The sequence below is a fragment of the Symsagittifera roscoffensis genome, chromosome 7, assembly GCF_963678635.1.
Source record: "Symsagittifera roscoffensis chromosome 7, txSymRosc1.1, whole genome shotgun sequence".
NCBI lineage: Eukaryota > Metazoa > Xenacoelomorpha > Acoela > Convolutidae > Symsagittifera > Symsagittifera roscoffensis.
This window is the reverse complement of record NC_087068.1, coordinates 15610708-15629563: the sequence shown is the minus strand read 5'-3', so window position 1 is coordinate 15629563 and position 18856 is coordinate 15610708. Positions and strand designations below refer to the sequence as shown.

Here is an 18856-nt window from a genome sequence, read left to right as displayed (position 1 = left end):
GTGCTTGACTTTGTTTTGACTGTACTCGACCTATGTTTGGACTGTGTTTGACCCTTGTTTTGACTGTACTCGACCTATGTTTAGACTGTGCTTGACTTTTGTTTTGACTGTACTCGACCTATGTTTGGACTGTGTTTGACCCTTGTTTTGACTGTACTCGACCTATGTTTCGACTGTGCTTGACTTTTGTTTTGACTGTACTCGACCTATGTTTCGACTGTGCTTGACTTTGTTTTGACTGTACTCGACCTATGTTTTGACTGTGTTTGACCCTTGTTTTGACTGTACTCGACCTATATATAGACTGTGCTTGACCCTTGTTTTGACTGTACTCGACCTATATTTAGACTGTGCTTGACTTTTGTTTTGACTGTACTCGACCTATGTTTGGACTGTGTTTGACCCTTGTTTTGACTGTACTCGACCTATGTTTCGACTGTGCTTGACCCTTGTTTTGACTGTACTCGGCCTATGTTTAGACTGTGTTTGACCCTTATTTTGACTGTACTCGAACTATGTATAGACTGTGCTTGACCCTTGTTTTGACTGTAATCGACCTATGTTTAACTGTGCTTGACTTTTGTTTTGACTGTAGTCGACCTATGTTTGGACTGTGCTTGACTTTGTTTTGACTGTACTCGACCTATGTTTGGACTGTGTTTGACCCTTGTTTTGACTGTACTCGACTATGTTTCTACTGTTCTTGACTTTTGTTTTGACTGTACTCGACCTATGTTTCTACTGTTCTTGACTTTTGTTTTGACTGTAGTCGACCTATGTTTGGACTGTGCTTGACTTTGTTTTGACTGTACTCGACCTATGTTTGGACTGTGTTTGACCCTTGTTTTGACTGTACTCGACCTATGTATCTACTGTTCTTGACTTTTGTTTTGACTGTACTCGACCTATGTTTCGACTGTGCTTGACTTTGTTTTGACTGTACTCGACCTATGTTTTGACTGTGTTTGACCCTTGTTTTGACTGTACTCGACCTATATTTAGACTGTGCTTGACCCTTGTTTTGACTGTACTCGACCTATGTTTAGACTGTGCTTGACCCTTGTTTTGACTGTAATCGACCTATGTTTAACTGTGCTTGACTTTTGTTTTGACTGTAGTCGACCTATGTTTGGACTGTGCTTGACTTTGTTTTGACTGTACTCGACCTATGTTTTGACTGTGTTTGAACCTTGTTTTGACTGTACTCGACCTATATTTAGACTGTGCTTGACCCTTATTTTTACTGTACTCGAACTATGTATAGACTGTGCTTGACCCTTGTTTTGACTGTAATCGACCTATGTTTAACTGTGCTTGACTTTTGTTTTGACTGTAGTCGACCTATGTTTGGACTGTGCTTGACTTTGTTTTGACTGTACTCGACCTATGTTTGGACTGTGTTTGACCCTTGTTTTGACTGTACTCGACTATGTTTCTACTGTTCTTGACTTTGTTTTGACTGTACTCGACCTATGTTTCTACTGTTCTTGACTTTTGTTTTGACTGTAGTCGACCTATGTTTGGACTGTGCTTGACTTTGTTTTGACTGTACTCGACCTATGTTTGGACTGTGTTTGACCCTTGTTTTGACTGTACTCGACCTATGTTTCTACTGTTCTTGACTTTTGTTTTGACTGTACTCGACCTATGTTTCGACTGTGCTTGACTTTGTTTTGACTGTACTCGACCTATGTTTTGACTGTGTTTGACCCTTGTTTTGACTGTACTCGACCTATATTTAGACTGTGCTTGACCCTTGTTTTGACTGTACTCGACCTATGTTTAGACTGTGCTTGACTTTTGTTTTGACTGTACACGACCTATGTTTGGACTGTGTTTGACCCTTGTTTTGACTGTACTCGACCTATGTTTCGACTCTGCTTGACCCTTGTTTTGACTGTACTCGGCCTATGTTTAGACTGTGTTTGACCCTTATTTTGACTGTACTCGAACTATGTTTAGACTGTGCTTGACCCTTGTTTTGACTGTACTCGACCTATGTTTAACTGTGCTTGACTTTTGTTTTGACTGTAGTCGACCTATGTTTGGACTGTGCTTAAATTTGTTTTGACTGTACTCGACTTATGTTTGGACTGTGTTTGACACTTGTTTTGACTGTACTCGACCTATGTTTCTACTGTTCTTGACTTTTGTTTTGATTGTATTCGACCTATGTTTCTACTGTTCTTGACTTTTGTTTTGATTGTATTCGACCTATGTTTCGACTGTGCTTGACTTTGTTTTGACTGTACTCGACCTATGTTTGGACTGTGTTTGACCCTTGTTTTGACTGTACTCGACCTATGTTTTGACTGTGCTTGACACTTGTTTTGACTATACTCGACCTATGTTTAGACTGTGTTTGACCCTTGTTTTGACTGTACTCGACCTATGTTTCGACTCTGCTTGACTTTTGTTTCATTGTACTCGACCTATGTTTCGACTGTGCTTGACTTTGTTTTGACTGTACTCGACCTATGTTTCGACTGTGCTTGACTTTTGTTTTGACTGTACTCGACCTATGTTTCGACTGTGCTTGACTTTTGTTTTGACTGTACTCGACCTATGTTTCGACTGTGCTTGACTTTGTTTTGACTGTACTCGAATTATGTTTCGACTGTGCTTGACCCTTGTTTTGACTGTGCTCGACCTATGTTTAGACTGTGCTTGACTTTTGTTTTGCTTGTACTTGACCTATGTTTGGACTGTGTTTGACGCTTGTTTTGACTGTACTCGACCTATGTTTCGACTGTGCTGGACCCTTGTTTTCACTGTACTCGACCTATGTTTAGACTGTGTTTGACCCTTGTTTTGACTGTACTCGACCTATGTTTCTACTGTTCTTGACTTTTGTTTTGATTGTATTCGACCTATGTTTCGACTGTGCTTGACTTTGTTTTGACTGTACTCGACCTATGTTTGGACTGTGTTTGACCCTTGTTTTGACTGTACTCGACCTATGTTTTGACTGTGCTTGACCCTTGTTTTGACTGTACTCGACCTATGTTTAGACTGTGTTTGACTCTTGTTTTGACTGTACTCGACCTATGTTTCGACTGTGCTTGACTTTTGTTTTATTGTACTCGACCTATGTTTCGACTGTGCTTGACTTTGTTTTGACTGTACTCGACCTATGTTTCGACTGTGCTTGACTTTTGTTTTGACTGTACTCGACCTATGTTTCGACTGTGCTTGACTTTTGTTTTGACTGTACTCGACCTATGTTTCGACTTTGCTTGACTTTGTTTTGGATGTACTCGAATTATGTTTCGACTGTGCTTGACCCTTGTTTTGACTGTACTCGACCTATGTTTAGACTGTGCTTGACTTTTGTTTTGACTGTACTTGACCTATGTTTGGACTGTGTTTGACCCTTGTTTTGACTGTACTCGACCTATGTTTCGACTGTGCTTGACCCTTGTTTTGACTGTACTCGACCTATGTTTAGACAGTGTTTGACCCTTGTTTTGACTGTACTCGACCTATGTTTCGACTGTGCTTGACTTTTGTTTTGACTGTACTCGACCTATGTTTCGACTGTGCATGACTTTGTTTTGACTGTACTCGACCTATGTTTCGACAGTGCTTGACTTTTGTTTTGACTGTACTCGACCTATGTTTCGACTGTGCTTGACTTTGTTTTGACTGTACTCGACCTATGTTTCGACTGTGCTTGAACCTTGTTTTGACTGTACTCGACCTATGTTTAGACTGTGTTTGACCCTTGTTTTGACTGTACTCGACGTATGTTTAGACTGTGTTTGACCCTTGTTTTGACGGTACTCGACCTATGTTTCGACTGTGTTTGACCCTTGTTTTGACTGTACTCGACCTATGATTCGACTGTGCTTGGCTTTTGTTTTGACTGTACTCGACCTATGTTTAGACTGTGTTTGACCCTTGTTTTGACTGTACTCGACCTATGTTTCGATTGTGCTTGACTTTGTTTTGACTGTATTCGACCTATGTTTCGACTGTGCTTGACCCTTGTTTTGATTGTACTCGATCTATGTTTAGACTGTGTTTGACCCTTGTTTTGACTGTACTCGACCTATGTTTAGACTGTGTTTGACCCTTGTTTTGACTGTACTCGACCTATGTTTAGACTGTGTTTGACCCTTGTTTTGACTGTACTCAACCTATGTTTCGACTCTGCTTGGCTTTTGTTTTGACTGTACTCGAACTATGTTTAGACTGTGTTTGACCCTTATTTTGACTGTACTCGACCTATATTTCGACTGTGCTTGACTTTTGTTTTGACTGTACTCGACATATGTTTCGACTGTGCTTGACTTTGTTTTGACTGTACTCGACCTATGTTTAGACTGTGTTTGACCCTTGTTTTGACTGTACTCGACCTATGTTTAGACTGTGTTTGACCCTTGTTTTGACTGTACTCGACCTATGTTTAGACTGTGTTTGACCCTTGTTTCGACTGTACTCGACCTATGTTTCGACTGTGCTTGGCTTTTGTTTTGACTGTACTCGACCTATGTTTAGACTGTGTTTGACTTTTGTTTTGACTGTACTCGACCTATGTTTCGACTGTGCTTGACTTTCGTTTGACTGTACTCGACCTATGTTTCGACTGTGCTTGGCTTTTGTTTTGACTGTACTCGACCTATGTTTCGACTGTGCTTGACTTTGTTTCGACTGTATTCGACCGGTTACATAGCAGTATTTAGACAACCGCGTATTCAGACTCGTCAGTATTTAGACAAATACTGTTTCAACGAATCAGAATCGAGACAAAGAAGAAATAATAAATAATTATGATTTATTTTGGATTATTTATGTCTTTTCTCGATTCTGATTGGTTCATACAGTATTTGTCTAAATACTGACGAGTATGAATACGCGGTTGTCTAAATACAGGCTGCACTCCACTCGACCGTACTATGCCCTAAAATTATCAAATTTTATACCGAAGAACATGAACAAACTTTAAAGAAGCAAATGAAAAATTTTAAGCAATTACCTGTTTTTAAATCAAATTTTGAGACAATCACATTCCTAGAGTGTAGAAGTCCAATAAAAAATCTCTTTTTCAGACCAACAGACTCATCAAAAAAACTTGCAAGCTATCCCCAAATTGCTCAGGCTTAAACTTACCCAAGTAAGATTAGAGGTGTTTAGATAAGTTTAGATAAGATAAACTAACCCTACCTCAATACCTCTATGAATACAATAGACTCGGACGTTTGAGATCAACGGTTCCATCGCCCAGTTCTCCGGACCTTGTTCGATGACTCGTGGCTTTGTCCGATGAAACTTTGTTCCCTTCATAAAAAAATTTGTCTTCCTTCACAAAATATCCACGTCCGCATTTGCAATCAGTTTTTTGCTCGACTAATTGCAATAATTGGCATTTGTTAAATGAACCATAAAAAAATATGGTGCTTGTCTTTTTATTTTTTTTACATGTCAAATGATATTTTTTAATCATTTATGATCAAAGTGTTCAAAAATAGCCACGACTATTATTGGTTGAACTTCGGTTGTTTTTGAACACCTGCGGGCCGTCTGAGTGTTTGAAGGATTGGCTGTAATAGTCATAAAATGATATGACCATAACTAAACCATAGCTAGAACAGACGCTCTTATATGGTTGAGACGCTTTTAATTCTATTTTTATTGCTTGTCATCTCGGACCAACCTTTGCTTATTATCAGGTGGCTTTGAAACCGTAAGTACGTTCTTTTCATCTTACGAGTGGCCTAAAAAGCTAAGCCCGCGGCGGAAATTAATTAAAACTATTTAGTATAACACAAAAGTTTGAGTTGAATTGTATTTTATTTTTTTTCTGAGCCGACATTGAAAGGAAAAACGTGAGTGGTTTTGAAATTGAAAACGTTGGGCAACCGAAAAGAAAAACTGCGGTCATTGACAAAAAAATGCTTTGACAAGCTTACTCCCCTTTTTTGAAAATTTTTGGGCTTAACTTAAATTTTAAGGTTTGAGTGGCTCAAAGTGGGTGAAAGCACCTCAAATAATTTACCTCTTGGGTTTGGGTACTCAGTGAGTCAAACTTCCCCAGTGAGAAAATGCGATATTGTAATTGACTACAAAAAAATAGGTCGAGACAATTTAAATATACGAGAAGGCGTTTAACTTTGAGGTTTCAAATCGGTCTCAATATTAGACTCTAGCCCAGTACCTTCCAGAGTTTCGGCTGTAAATAGTCTCATAGTTAACCTAATTCAGTATACTTAAAACTATGCACTCTGGGCTGGACTCCGAACTTCATTTTCACATTAACCAGTCCAAAACTACCTCACATTAAAAAAATTGTCTTCTGGCTGATCTGGACGCTGGAACTCACTTCTGCTCGTCAAAGCTGCCAGCACAATGAATATCCAACAGACGTTCCTTTGCCCTATTTCGCAAATCATCACACTATCCGTCGTTTGCAAAGCGTTCTGATACTTTTTGTGGGATCATAGGGCTATTGCAACCAAATTAAGAAAAAAGATATCAATTCACCTGACATCTGATGGGTCAAGCGGCACAAGATTCTTCTACCAGCGAGTTCAATCCAGCTCAAGAGTTCAATCCAGCTCAAGCCTTCCATTGAAGCTACATTAGAAGATATCAGAAACTGACAATTGCTGAAAGTGCATCCAAATGCCGTGCTTAATTGGCTTGTATGGTGCAATCAGACTTTCTGGTTAGCCTAATAACAATGAGGCATCTGCCAGGAGCGACTAAGGCTTCCAGCATTGTTTGCACTTTAAGGGACCTTTTTAGATCTAGCTCATTCGACAGCTCATGTTCGATTTATAAGCTCACTCTTCCACTGAGAGCGACAATGAGGGCAGTGGTACCTTCAAAAAGTCCATACCAATGCTTGGAGACTAGATCATGCACAGATTGAGGGCTGATGAATTCTAGAAAGAAACCATTTCAAATCGAAGTTTTCCTTGCATTTTACTGTTTTTTTTTCATTCTTGAACTTCTTCCAGGGTAGAAACGCGTTCTTTCAGTAGCTGCTTGATCTAGCCAAAGGTGAAATTAGAAAATTATACGGCGGGCGCTTCCCTCTCAGCATATTCACAAAGAAGTTTTCACACATTCCCTAAGAAATTGCTACAAATTAGCGATCACATTTTTTGCCTTGCTCCAGACAATTTGCACTGCTGAGGGCTCTTTAAACAGTGTCAAACTACTGAAAATCTAAGATCGCTCCAATATCGTTTCGGAAACTTGACTCTATTGCGCATCCACAAAAACGTAAAATTAAAAATCCACGATGCTATTTGCAGATTAATGGCTTAAAACCGAAGAATTAATTTTGTTAATCTTCTTGTATTTTGTTACTGCTGTGGTTTCAGTTATCTTACTTATATTTTTTAATCAGCACTCGAAAAAGTCATTTGTCCGCCCTTGAAGTGCTCCATTATTTTTTCAAGTATCCATTGGTAATTTCAACATAAATTTATCAGATTTTTTCCCCAACAGCAGATTTTTTCCCAATGTTCATCATTTTTTGACAAAATCTGAAAAGATTGCGGAAAAAGTTTATGGATATCATAAACTTTAGGTTTATTCGTTTATTTTTTAGATTGTTTAGAGCAAGTAATCGGCTATCTCTAGATGTCGCCCTCATCGCCGGAATTGTACAAGACACATGTGTGGAAAGATTATGTCTCGAACACATTCATGGCAAACGAGACCCATTTCCCAGACACTACTCAGAAACCAATCACGACACTAGATCGAAGGTAAAGTCAGCCGAACATAGTTTTTAAATTTTGACAGGGCTTATTATTAAATTTTAAAATTATGCATAAATCAATATTCTTTGAAATCGTAAAATTATGCATAAATCAAATACTTATTATAAAAGTATTTTCGAAAATGTTTTCTTGAGCCCTCTTAAGAAAACATTTTGATATTTTTCGTCAGAGTAAATTCCGCATTCTTTCACGGTTTAACGAACTTTTAATGCGCATTTTAACATAAACAATCTCATGCAGTGGAGGTGAAAACAAAAACAACAGAAAACTTTACAATAAACCCGCACTCAAAAAAAAAGAGAAAATAATAGATTATAATGGATTTTTATTGTCAGTCTCCATAAGTTTCAAAAAAAGAGATTATGATCGATAAAAATAGATTATAAGGCAACTACCTTTCGAAACAAAAAAAAACATTTTAATCGATTAGAATTTTTTTTTGTTCTCTTTAAACAATCCCAATCTTTCTCTTCAAATTAAAATCAAAATAAATTGGTTTCGAATGGTGCAAGGAAAAGTTTTTCATTGCTTGTTCACAGTTGTCATCCTGTGTTTTTATCTTCAAACATCTCATATTCTTCGAAATATTATGCAAATGGTGTCGAAATTCTAATATCATAGGAGTCAGTTATGCGCAATGAAAGCCCCAGTTAACAGCGTGTGAATTTTTAGAATGCCATTCCAAGTGTGTAACCGTCCTCAACGCCGAGGGATCGCCATTTGGATCTTGTGCCTCTGATGCAAATGTTGGTTGCTCTTAGTATAGCGAATGAAATTCTACATCTCACCCAGCACATGACATGACTATATGGGCGGTCCCATTTTGATGCCAGACCATCTGCTAGTCGTTTGAGGAAAAACGTGAACTCCGGTGCCAAAACACCATCTATTGAAGTGACAAGTGGAGTGAAAGACATGTGCTTTTCTTCACAAGCTGGTCCATACTTATTTTTTTTCTCAATCTCTGCAGTTTTCAGTACATTCATGGGATTGCGGTTTTGGTAAGATGGACCGTCAGTGTCTGTAACACGGATGTCGAACGACGCAGCCGACTGTCTATCCCAAACCCCTCGAGCTGAAAGATCTGCAATTAGTGCCGGGGTTCCATTTTCTATATCTGGTTCTTTTACGACAGGTTCTCTTTTCACATCTTTCCACAAAATTGAAGCAAGATCGCCCACTGCGTCTCTTATTTCGTTGTGTCGTAGTGTTACCAGTCCGCCCTTCTTGCAAGAAAGTGCATGCTGTAAGTCAAAATCTTGTTGACATCCATCGCATCTCGAGAAAGAACGTTTGAGTGGTTTTCTGTACCTGACACATAGAGCGTCTCTGAACTCTGTGGCTGACAAATCAAAATTATCTTTCAACAAGGGTAGCGAAGTTAGCCACAAGGAACAGTTGTTGTCGATTATTCTCCGGATCGCTCGTTTCTGATCTGCTGGTAAAACTGCAAGCAATTCATCGAGTTTATCTTTGTCCACAGCATTTTGTTTCTCCTCGTGATTTTTTCTTGCTTCTCTCATCTTTGTTTTGTGTAGTGTTTGGTCGAAATCATCTTGGTTAAGGATCGAACTCACGAGACAGTCGGTTGCTTCACGTGAAGTGGAAAATGCTAGTTTGGAACCTTCTATTGGATTTCGTACACCTAGTCCCCCTCTTTTGACAGGAAGTGAATACAAAACACGATCTGAGTGTGTGACATTAGAAGTTCCTAGTAAGCTTGGCAAAAAATTTTCCTCCAACATCTTCTCGATAGGAGCAAACAACTGCGACGTATCTTTGACTACTCTCTGGAAAAAAATTCCATTCGCATTGCAGTGATCTTGTTAATCCAACTAAAGCAGCTTGAGGTTCTTTTTCTGCCACTTTGGACAACTCGCTAAGACAATCCAACCATTCTTGGACCTTTTTTGTAGTGAAACGAATTTTGCCTTCATCAGAGCCAATAAATCTGCCCAAATATCTTCTACCTTCAACTATTCTGATGCCGAACCTGTCAAACAATTGATGAGCTTTTTCAACAAAGTTCGGGTGAAAAAGCTTTTGCTTGGCTCGGGGTAATAGCCATACTTCGGACCTTTTTCAGTCAAAGATGACAACCATTCAACCAGGTTTTCTAGTGCGCCAAGAGCTCCCGAATCATCTGCATACCATGTTTGTAAATACTTATCTCGGTCTTTGAGTGATTCAATCAATGGCATCAATGAAACCCCATAGAATAACATCGCTAGTGGATCACCCTGTGTAGTGCCTTCACTACTGAAAAGAAGTTCTGTCGTTCCTGCAACAATTAGCGGCGCATACCCTCTATATGTGTTGAACAGAAATCGTGAGCACCTTGGCCAAAGTATTCTAGCATTCCATAGAGCAGTTTCCCTGTTCAATGCATTGAATGCATTTGAGGCATCCATCAATAGAAGACCATGTCCGTCCTCTTTGGTGCTATTAAACAACTCCTCCACTGCGTGTACAGCTCCTTCTATTCCTGCTTTCACACCACAAGCTAGTTGTTGAGATCCACAGGTTTCTTCGAGATCTTTTTTGGTCGCTTCGGCCATACATTTACACATTACTCTTCGCAAACACTCACCTATGCCAATTGGTCTAACTCCGGGGCACTTGTCCAAAGCGATCAGACGACCTGACATCAATGCTCGTATTTGGTTCCATGGAATAATTTCGTTAGCTATCTTTGTGATCAGCGCTGCCACTTCGTCTCTCAAAGCCGAACTGTGTCCTCCAAATCGAAGAAATGCGTCTTTCCAGTGTTCCGAATCTGTTCCTGAAGGTCCGGCTCCACCGTGCATTGACCTCGCAAATTTTTCTATACAAGAAGAAGTGATGGTTACTGTTTCTAACTCAGGCAAGCTGTCTACTTGTATTCTTGCTTCTTCTTTTGACTGTTTTGCTACGGGATGCTTCTCTTTCAGAATGTCAATGACTAATTTTCTTGTTTTTGTTGTGGGATCAAGAACTTCGTCATTTGGATGGAGCAGACCTCCGCCAGATCTGCTTGTCAACCAACGCATGGCAGACCGAACTTTCCCTTCCATCATCATTCGTGCAAAAACCACTGCGGTGTGCTCGTCTTCAGATCTGTTTTTTTTCATAGGTTTCCTCGGTTGTTTTTGTGAACATCGTTTGGCTTCTTGTAGTAGAATATTGAACTTACTATTGTCCCAGTCTTCAAGCCGTCTTCCTATCAAAGCTCTCACATCACGTGTGGTTTTTATCATTGGGTCCCGCTGTAAGATTAATCGGCTGAAGACAAGAAGTCGTTCTGAACATTCGTTTTGGTTCAATCGGCAGACTTCTTTCGTTAAAAGATCAACGTATTTACGGCCAATGTTTCCCCCCGGGACTAAATACAGTTTGCCTTGGAGGTTCACACTCACATTCCATCTATTCCCCCATTCAGTTTCTTGAACTTCCTTAGATATGTCGAGAGACCCTCCAAAGGCGTCAAACAAACAGTTTGTGACGTTTTCTGTAATGGGTACGACAGGATAATGGTCTTGCTCACTGAGGGTCATAACACGAAGCTGTTGAGTCGCCCCAGTATGTTGTTCTTCAATTTCTATTTTGTCTACGGTTTCGTTGTATGAATCCTCTTGTTCATCGTCACTAACTCTCTGCGACGCTGAAACGGTGTCCTCTTTTGGATTTTCTTCCGAGTGATCACGAAAACCAAAATAAGACGGCGGTCTTATCGCTCTGTCGCTTCTCCTCATCATTTCGTGTCGGGGTTGGCAAACTCCTCAATAGTTGCAATAGTTGCGATAGTTGCAATAGTTGCAATAGTTGCAATAGTTGCAATAGTTGCGATAGTTGCTATTGTTGCAATAGCTGCAATAGTTGCAATAGTTGCAATTGTTGCAATAGTTGCAATTGTTGCAATAGTTGCAATAGTTGCAATATTCGCAATAGTTGCAGTAGATGTCAATGTTGTTGTGGTTGTTGTTGTTTTTTCCGTTTCTTTTCTTGTTTAACAAGACACGTGCTAAATTTTTTTTTATTTTTTTTTTTTTATTATAATCGATTATTTTTTGAAAAAATGATTTCTGAAATTTTATTGAACTATAATCCATTTTAGTCGATTACAATCCATTTTATTCAAAAAACGTATTCGCTTCATTTCCTTCTATTTTTGTTTTGTTTTGTGTGCTTTTCAGTTGGTTTCTTTTCATACTGTTTACTGTTTACTGTTTACTTTCTTACTGTTTACTGCAAGGACGGATTTAGGGGGGGGGGGGGGAGCGGACGCCTTTTTTCAGGGATTCCCAAAGGGTTCCTCCTTTTACTGTTTTGAGACATCTATATTTGGTGACAGACCCTTTAACCTTTGGCGCCACTAAAAACTAATTTTGAGGGGGAGCGCGGGCCAAAAAAAAACGCGATTTTTTGGTGAAATTTTTCCAAAAAAATGCCTAAAAAAGCCATTTTTGGCCTGTTCCTTCAAAAGATTGCCTGCGGCGAGCAAAATTTGGCCAAAAATGGGTCTCTTAAGTGCTTTGGGAGAGCTCGAAAAATCCATCCGGCCCTGGTTTACTTGATTTTTACTGTGTTTTCATGCAGAATAGCTAAATCATAATCCATCATCTTATTTTGACAGAAAACGGGATTATAATCTATTATAAAAGATTATAATAGATTATAATAGATTATAAGAGATTATAAGAGATTATAAGAGATTTTCGAAAAAATTATAATCAATTATAATTGGTTATATTTTATTAAAATGTCACCAAAATTGTTATCATTATAATGGATTATAAATCTTTTAAACATCTAAAATTGGCGCTTATTATTAATTATAATTTTGCTAAAAGTACGATTATAATTATAACATAATCGATTATTTTCTCTTTTACTGAGTGCGGGAATTCTCTCAATCTGAGTCTATTTACGACAAAAAGTATTGTAGAAAAAAAAATTTCTCAGATTGTTACTAGATTTTGGTTTATTTTATAAAAATTGGACCTAAATTATACTCTCAAAACGGTCCAATTCACTTGATTCTGAATTACGCAAAATTTGCAGAAAAAATGAAAGAACTGCTGCTAAAAAACTTTTTTGGTCTTTTATTATTTTTCAATTGACCCAAATGAAAAAAACGTGATAATTGTGATTAAAAAATAACAAGCAATGTAAGAACGTGAACAAAACAAAACAAAATACAATAAATTTTCGATAAGTGAAAACACTGTTAAATTTTTAGGCTGGTCGAACTTTTGTTTCAACTTTGGTCAAAGAAAAATTTTGGTCGATTCATTTAACTTGAATGAAAAAAAGACAATCGGTCGACATGTACAGTCAATACAAAGTTTGATTGCCCCAAACAGGGAAAAGGACTCCTTTTTTATTATATCCAATATTATGTTAATAAAACGGTTAGGAAGTTTTTAGAAATTTTTTGTGCAATGCGAACTCAAAAAACTTAAGTCCAGTGTTGAAACTAGCAGTCATTCACGCTTTTTACCCTTTGTATTCTACGAGTCAAACCTCAAAACTCAATTTTGAGCGTGAAAAACATTAAAGATTTTTTCTTGAAAAAAATCATGACCAAGTATATATATCACTTCGTTCTTTCACTTTTAGAAAAAATCTTTGAAAGAGCGTATGAGATAAATAAAAAAGACCAGGCCCAGTGCCCCGACTTATGTTTCGAACTTAAAAGCCGAGCAGGTGCAGCTTTGTTTCTAAAAATCCGTGGTCCCTATGCAATTTAAAAAATCCAAAAAAAATACAAATAAACCCTATTTTGATCGGGAAAGTCAAAGTTTGGGGTCGAGAACAGAAGAAACGTACCCAATGTTGACCGAAAAAATCGTAACATAAGTTGAGCAAAGTCTAAACAAACAAGAATCCAAATTACGATAAATAGATATTCAACACAATCAGGTTGACTTTTTATTCTCGCCGATTAAAACATACTTAAGCTGGGTCTAATAATTTCTGTAAAAAAATTTGAGGCAGTTGAAACACCACTTTTTGGTTGAGAAAGTCGAAAAATATCTGTGCGGGGTCCATGAAATAAGTTCTAAAAAAATTGGTTGAAAAAGTCTAGAATGTCGAAAAATCAAATTTTGGCCTAGAAAAGTGTAACGTTTTGCACTGGGTCGCGCAAAATCGAACACTTTTTTTCTTGGGTCGAGAAAGTCGAAACACGCCAAAACTCGGTCGAGACGGTCGAAGAACACTAATTGTTGGTCGAAGAACATTGTTGGTCGAAGAACATTGTTGGTCGAGAAGGTCGAAACATAAATCGAGCGCCTCGACATAAGCAGTTGATCTTGAATTAAGATTTTCAATGTTCTTGAATTACTCTTATTCTAATTGGCGCTCATAAATGTGATGTAAATTATTGTATTTTTCCCCCTTCTTGAAAACGAATTTATTACTAGAAAGTTTTACGATTATTAGGTTCGTCCGGTATAAAGAACATGTCGGTCACTTGCCCAAACAGCCTTGGGGGAGGCATAGGAGCTACGCAGGACTCGGACACATGGCAGTCCCAGAGCACCTCCGGCCGAAAGCCGAGGCCCCAGTCTTCGTGGCCAAAGGACACAAGCACTTCGGCAGTGGCATTTTCCCTTTTCCCTCCTTCTTAGGTGAGAACTAAGAAGATCAAGCTCTCCAAAAAGCGCCCAAAATTGTCATTTTTTAACAGTTTTTTTTAATTTGCCTGCGGCGCAGATAATTTTCACAAAACATTGTCGTTGAAGTGTATAAGGCGTGCTCAGGAAATTATTTCGGTCGATCTAAAAAAAAGACAACGAATTTTCGAAAAAAAATAATGACCACCCCTCCCCCCCCCCTCCCCTCTGTTCAAAAATTAGGAGCTCAGCTTTCCCCACAATACTGAGGTTTTTGCATTGATTGCGGGGAGCAAAAGGGGTAGAAACCGAAAATTCGATGCAATCAGTCATTAAGTACTATGATTTTAATACTAAAATTGGTCTCTTTGGATCATTTTGGAACACTTCATAGATAATACTAAAAACTGAAGTTCACTTATTCAATCGTGCATGGAGCTGGATTACCTTCGTTTTTTTGTTCTGGACCGCGGAGTTACAAGTATTGATGCGAATGAGAGTGCAAGACGTAGAGGGTATCCAGAGTCCCCGATCAAGAGGTCGGCAGAGATCCCTGCTGCATCCAAGCGCTACACACCTGCAAATCCGGTACACATCTACAGACTAAAAATCAATTTCTGATTAAATTCTGTGCTTAGTGGTCTGAGAAAATAAAAGTTGGTCGTATTTATAATAAAATCACCGTGACGAAAACAATAAACCTTTGGTAATGTTTGATCTTATCCGAATACAATTTTTAACCGTTTTGAACGAAGATTGATAAGCTATACAAAAACATCATGATTTAAAAAAAAAACTGTTTTAAGCCGCATAAAATTTATTGGGACAAAATCATTTTAGGACCTTGTAGAAGTTTTTGCGATATAGTTTTGTCGCACTCTTCCGTTATCAAAATTATTGTGTACACTCTTTGCAACGCTTCAGTCATTTTTTTGCAATTCCTGTGCTTTCGCCTAAAAATCAATAAGCACGTCAAAAAAGCCGCTTGGCGCACTTTCGAAAGCTTTAACCCAAAAATCACATTTTCTTGGCGCACGCTCTCACCCATAAACTTAAAAATTAAAGAAAAGCTTGGAAGAGCCAGAGCCAGTCATGGTTGTTCTTTTTTCTTCAGCAATTTTTTTTCCACAAAATTATTTTTTTGTTCCAGCAAAATAGATGCATGAAAATAAATATATAAATATAGAGCGAATGAGTGTTTCATCCACTGCTTCGGCTCCACGCTGCTGGTTATGGAGATGATGGTCGCACTAAAAATGGCTATGCGTTTCAGATTGTGCATACCAACAAGTCAGTAGATGGCCGATTTAGCCAGGCAAGTATTATTAAGTTAGAACACAGCAAAAATCTCACTAGGTTTTGGATTTACACACCAGAGTACCGTCAAACTTTCAGCAAAAACAAACTTTCAACAAAGATTATCATCAGAAAATTGTCTTCAGCATTAGGTATCAATCAATATTTACCATAAGTTCCTAATTTTGCAAAAGAATTAAGAATGTATAATCTGCTTTTTAAAAAAATTATGCCTAGATTTTTTAAATTTTTATCTAATTTATATGGGTTTCCGGTCAGTAAAAAAAGGTTTGGTATGGTTTACCATAAATTGATTTTTGTTTTGTTTTGCAGGAGAACCTGAACTACCCTGGAAGAATGAATCCTCCAAGTACAATTGAGAAGACAGTGACGTCTGCCAGAACTATGGACGACATCATGGCAAAATACCGCCAAACAACAATTGCAGGATATCAAAAGTCTAACAAACCAACTAATATTGATTGAAATCTATGTATTATCTAGTGAGCTCTTTACATCGAGCGTATTACCTAGAATTACATTGTCGGGGCTTTAAATTTAAAATGACACTTGAAGCTATTCGTTAAAAAGAAGTAAGAGATGAGCCTTAATATCTTATTAACGAAAATCTTCAAATGATCGGAGAACCCTTTATGCCCAAAGCAAGGAATGCGGGGAAAATGTTGTCAGTTAACCAGAATTTATTAGTCAACAATTTGGAGAAAATAAGCAATAAAAGCAGTTAATTTTGATTTTTTTAAATTTTTTTTAAATGGTTTACTTGGATGAAGTTTTTTTGCTCATTCGGTCCTTCGCGCATGGAGAATAACCCCCCCCCCCCCCTTCCTCCATCCAATCACCTTTAAAATATTCTGATTCCCACTAGTTTTTGCTAGTTATCTTTCAGATGACCATATTTGATATTATTTTAGAGCGTCTTACAAATCAATGATTTGTAATACTACACCAAAAATCAGGGTATTTTGGTAGTCATCCAGATTCAACATTGTCTCTGGAGTACATAAAAAATGAAAAAAATTCCTCAAAAAATATTAGAAACAAAATCTGATAGAAACGACAGAAACGTAACTAAAAAAATGTTATTAAATATATGCACTAACTAGAAAAGACGAACATTAGAGAAAATGCGTAGCTTGTTAGGTTTTCACAAGCGTGTTCTGGCCTTTTGAAGCAATTGCCGCAAAAGTCACTGGATTACACTGTTGAGCAGCGCAAAACTAATCGAGTTCAAAGACAAATTCTAGAATCTAGAGATAATTTTTTGGAGCCCAATGACAAAATCCGGCATCCATTGACAAAATGCTGAATCCAAAGATGAAAATAACAAGTTTGAGGGAGAATACTGCGAAATCCAGCAACGATATTTTTGTTCCGACTATTTTGGGAAAAAATTTATGGAATATTTGTGCTCGGAGTGGTTTTCTTTCTCCAGACACATTTTGCAGCTGTAACTCATTTTGACAACACTTTCTTACATCATTCGAAAACTATTGTTGTCTCTACCTCAAATTTAAAAATATGTATACTTCATGTACGATAATTTTTTTTTTGAATTAATGGAGGTTTACAGATTGGTCAATTTGGGATAATTAACCCGCGATTTCTTTCGTGCTATTAACGCGTAAGCGGAGATTGAATATGTGTTATAAATTATTCCAAATTGGATGAACTCATGCTTTTTTATCTATTTGTTACTTTGCTATATGCAAAACAAATCTTAGTGTACTTTACATATCGCGTGGGTGGATGTTTTTTTCTTTTGCTTTAAAAATTTCATTAAATAGTTTGATGTAAGCTACTCCATCGGAAATAAAATTCTGTCGGAGCATTCAGGGCTTTGCCCTAATACAAGCAGTCGTGTTTGGAATTCGTTTCAACTGCCAAAACACTTTTGTTTCTGGTTTCACAAACAACAAAAAATCTTTAATGGCATTTTGCTTAGACATTGTTTCTTATTGGATACCATTGACAAGTGCTTTTAAAACATGGAAATCATTTTTGGAATTCAAAAACAAACTGAGACTAATTATAAAACCCTCCCAGTCAAACACACACACTCAAACAGACACATGAGACATATATAATGAGTAGATGTTACAAGCTATCAATACTTCATACTAATGCCAGCTTGTCAAAAAAATTTTAAGTAAAATGATATATTTCAGTCAATGGTAAAAGTTTTGTCAAGTTTTTCAATTATAAGTTCTAGACATGATAACTCTTAATTAACTCAAAAAAACAATAAATAGTGTTAACTTATTATTTAAAAAAATATGGAACATAAAATTGCATTAAGTTAGATCATTTTCACTAAAGACAATCATTTTGAAATGAGGTAGTTATTGTTAGGACTAAAATTTAGACTACTGATTCAAATTATGAACTAGTTTTAGAAAAATTTCATTTAGAAACTTTTGAACGTATCAGAGGTGTTTGATTCATATTTTGACCACGTCGGTTGAAAACGCAGTTCCCGTCTCTAAATTTTTACGCCATCAACTTGCTCGAAAAATCAAATAAAAAATAAAACAAACCAAATACAAAAACCGTTCAAAGTATAACGCGCACAAAGGAAAAGATCTAGCACAAATTCCAAAATTGGGCAAAGAGAAAATTGAAAAATAGTTGAACGCAGGGGCGGATTTAGAGGGGGGGCTACCCTTCCTTCAGGGATTAGAAAACTTATAAAGACTGATTTTGAAGGTGACAGCGTGCCAAAAAAACCCGACTTTTTTTGTCAAAATTTTCCAAAAAGTGCCTAAAAAAGCCATTTTCGGCCTGTTTTTTTTCTGAAAAATTGCTTGGTCGGTAAAAAGGGTATTTTTAGTTTTCTGTAGTGCCCGGAAGCTCAACTGGTGGAAATAATTCAAGGTGGAAAGTTATAAGATATAGCAAACCAGGGGCGGATCTAGGATTTTCTCGAGGGGGGGCGAATTTTCAAAAAGTTTTCGAAAAGTTTAACGACCTTTTTTTTGAGATCGACCAAATTGATTTTCCGAGCTCCCGCAAATTACTAAAAAGCCCCTGTTTTGGCCAAAATTTCCGCGCCGCAGACAAAATTTTAAAAAAACAGGCCAAAAGGCGTTTTTAGGCACTTTTTGGAAAATTTTGACCAAAAAATCGCTTTTATTCGGCGCGCGCTCCCCCTCAAAGTTAATATATATTGGCTGCAAAGGCGCCTTTTAAAAAACTTTTAGGGTCCGTCTC

The 18856-nt window shown here is 37.6% G+C and overlaps 1 protein-coding gene across 1 annotated transcript; it reads left to right on the top strand.

The window, feature by feature from the left end:
- Positions 1 to 5518: 5518 nt before the first annotated feature.
- On the top strand, positions 5519 to 16223 carry LOC134851757 (uncharacterized). The gene is made up of 6 exons (XM_063867983.1): positions 5519 to 5690; positions 7562 to 7721; positions 14160 to 14347; positions 14799 to 14920; positions 15606 to 15647; positions 15962 to 16223. Exons 2-6 carry the CDS (start codon positions 7594 to 7596, stop codon positions 16112 to 16114), a joined length of 633 nt encoding a protein of 210 aa, XP_063724053.1. The 5' UTR covers positions 5519 to 5690; positions 7562 to 7593; the 3' UTR covers positions 16115 to 16223.
- The last annotated feature ends 2633 nt before the right edge of the window (positions 16224 to 18856 follow it).

What these genes read in the sequence shown, in the direction of transcription:
- LOC134851757 (XM_063867983.1), top strand. Translation starts at nt 7,594, where the DNA reads ATGTCGCCCTCATCGCCGGAATTGTACAAGACACATGTGTGGAAAGAT. An exon ending in CCCTTTTCCCTCCTTCTTAG is followed by an intron (nt 14,348 to 14,798) that starts GTGAGAACTAAG and finishes TTTTTGTTCTGG; the next exon opens with ACCGCGGAGTTACAAGTATT. An exon ending in GCTACACACCTGCAAATCCG is followed by an intron (nt 14,921 to 15,605) that starts GTACACATCTAC and finishes TATGCGTTTCAG; the next exon opens with ATTGTGCATACCAACAAGTC.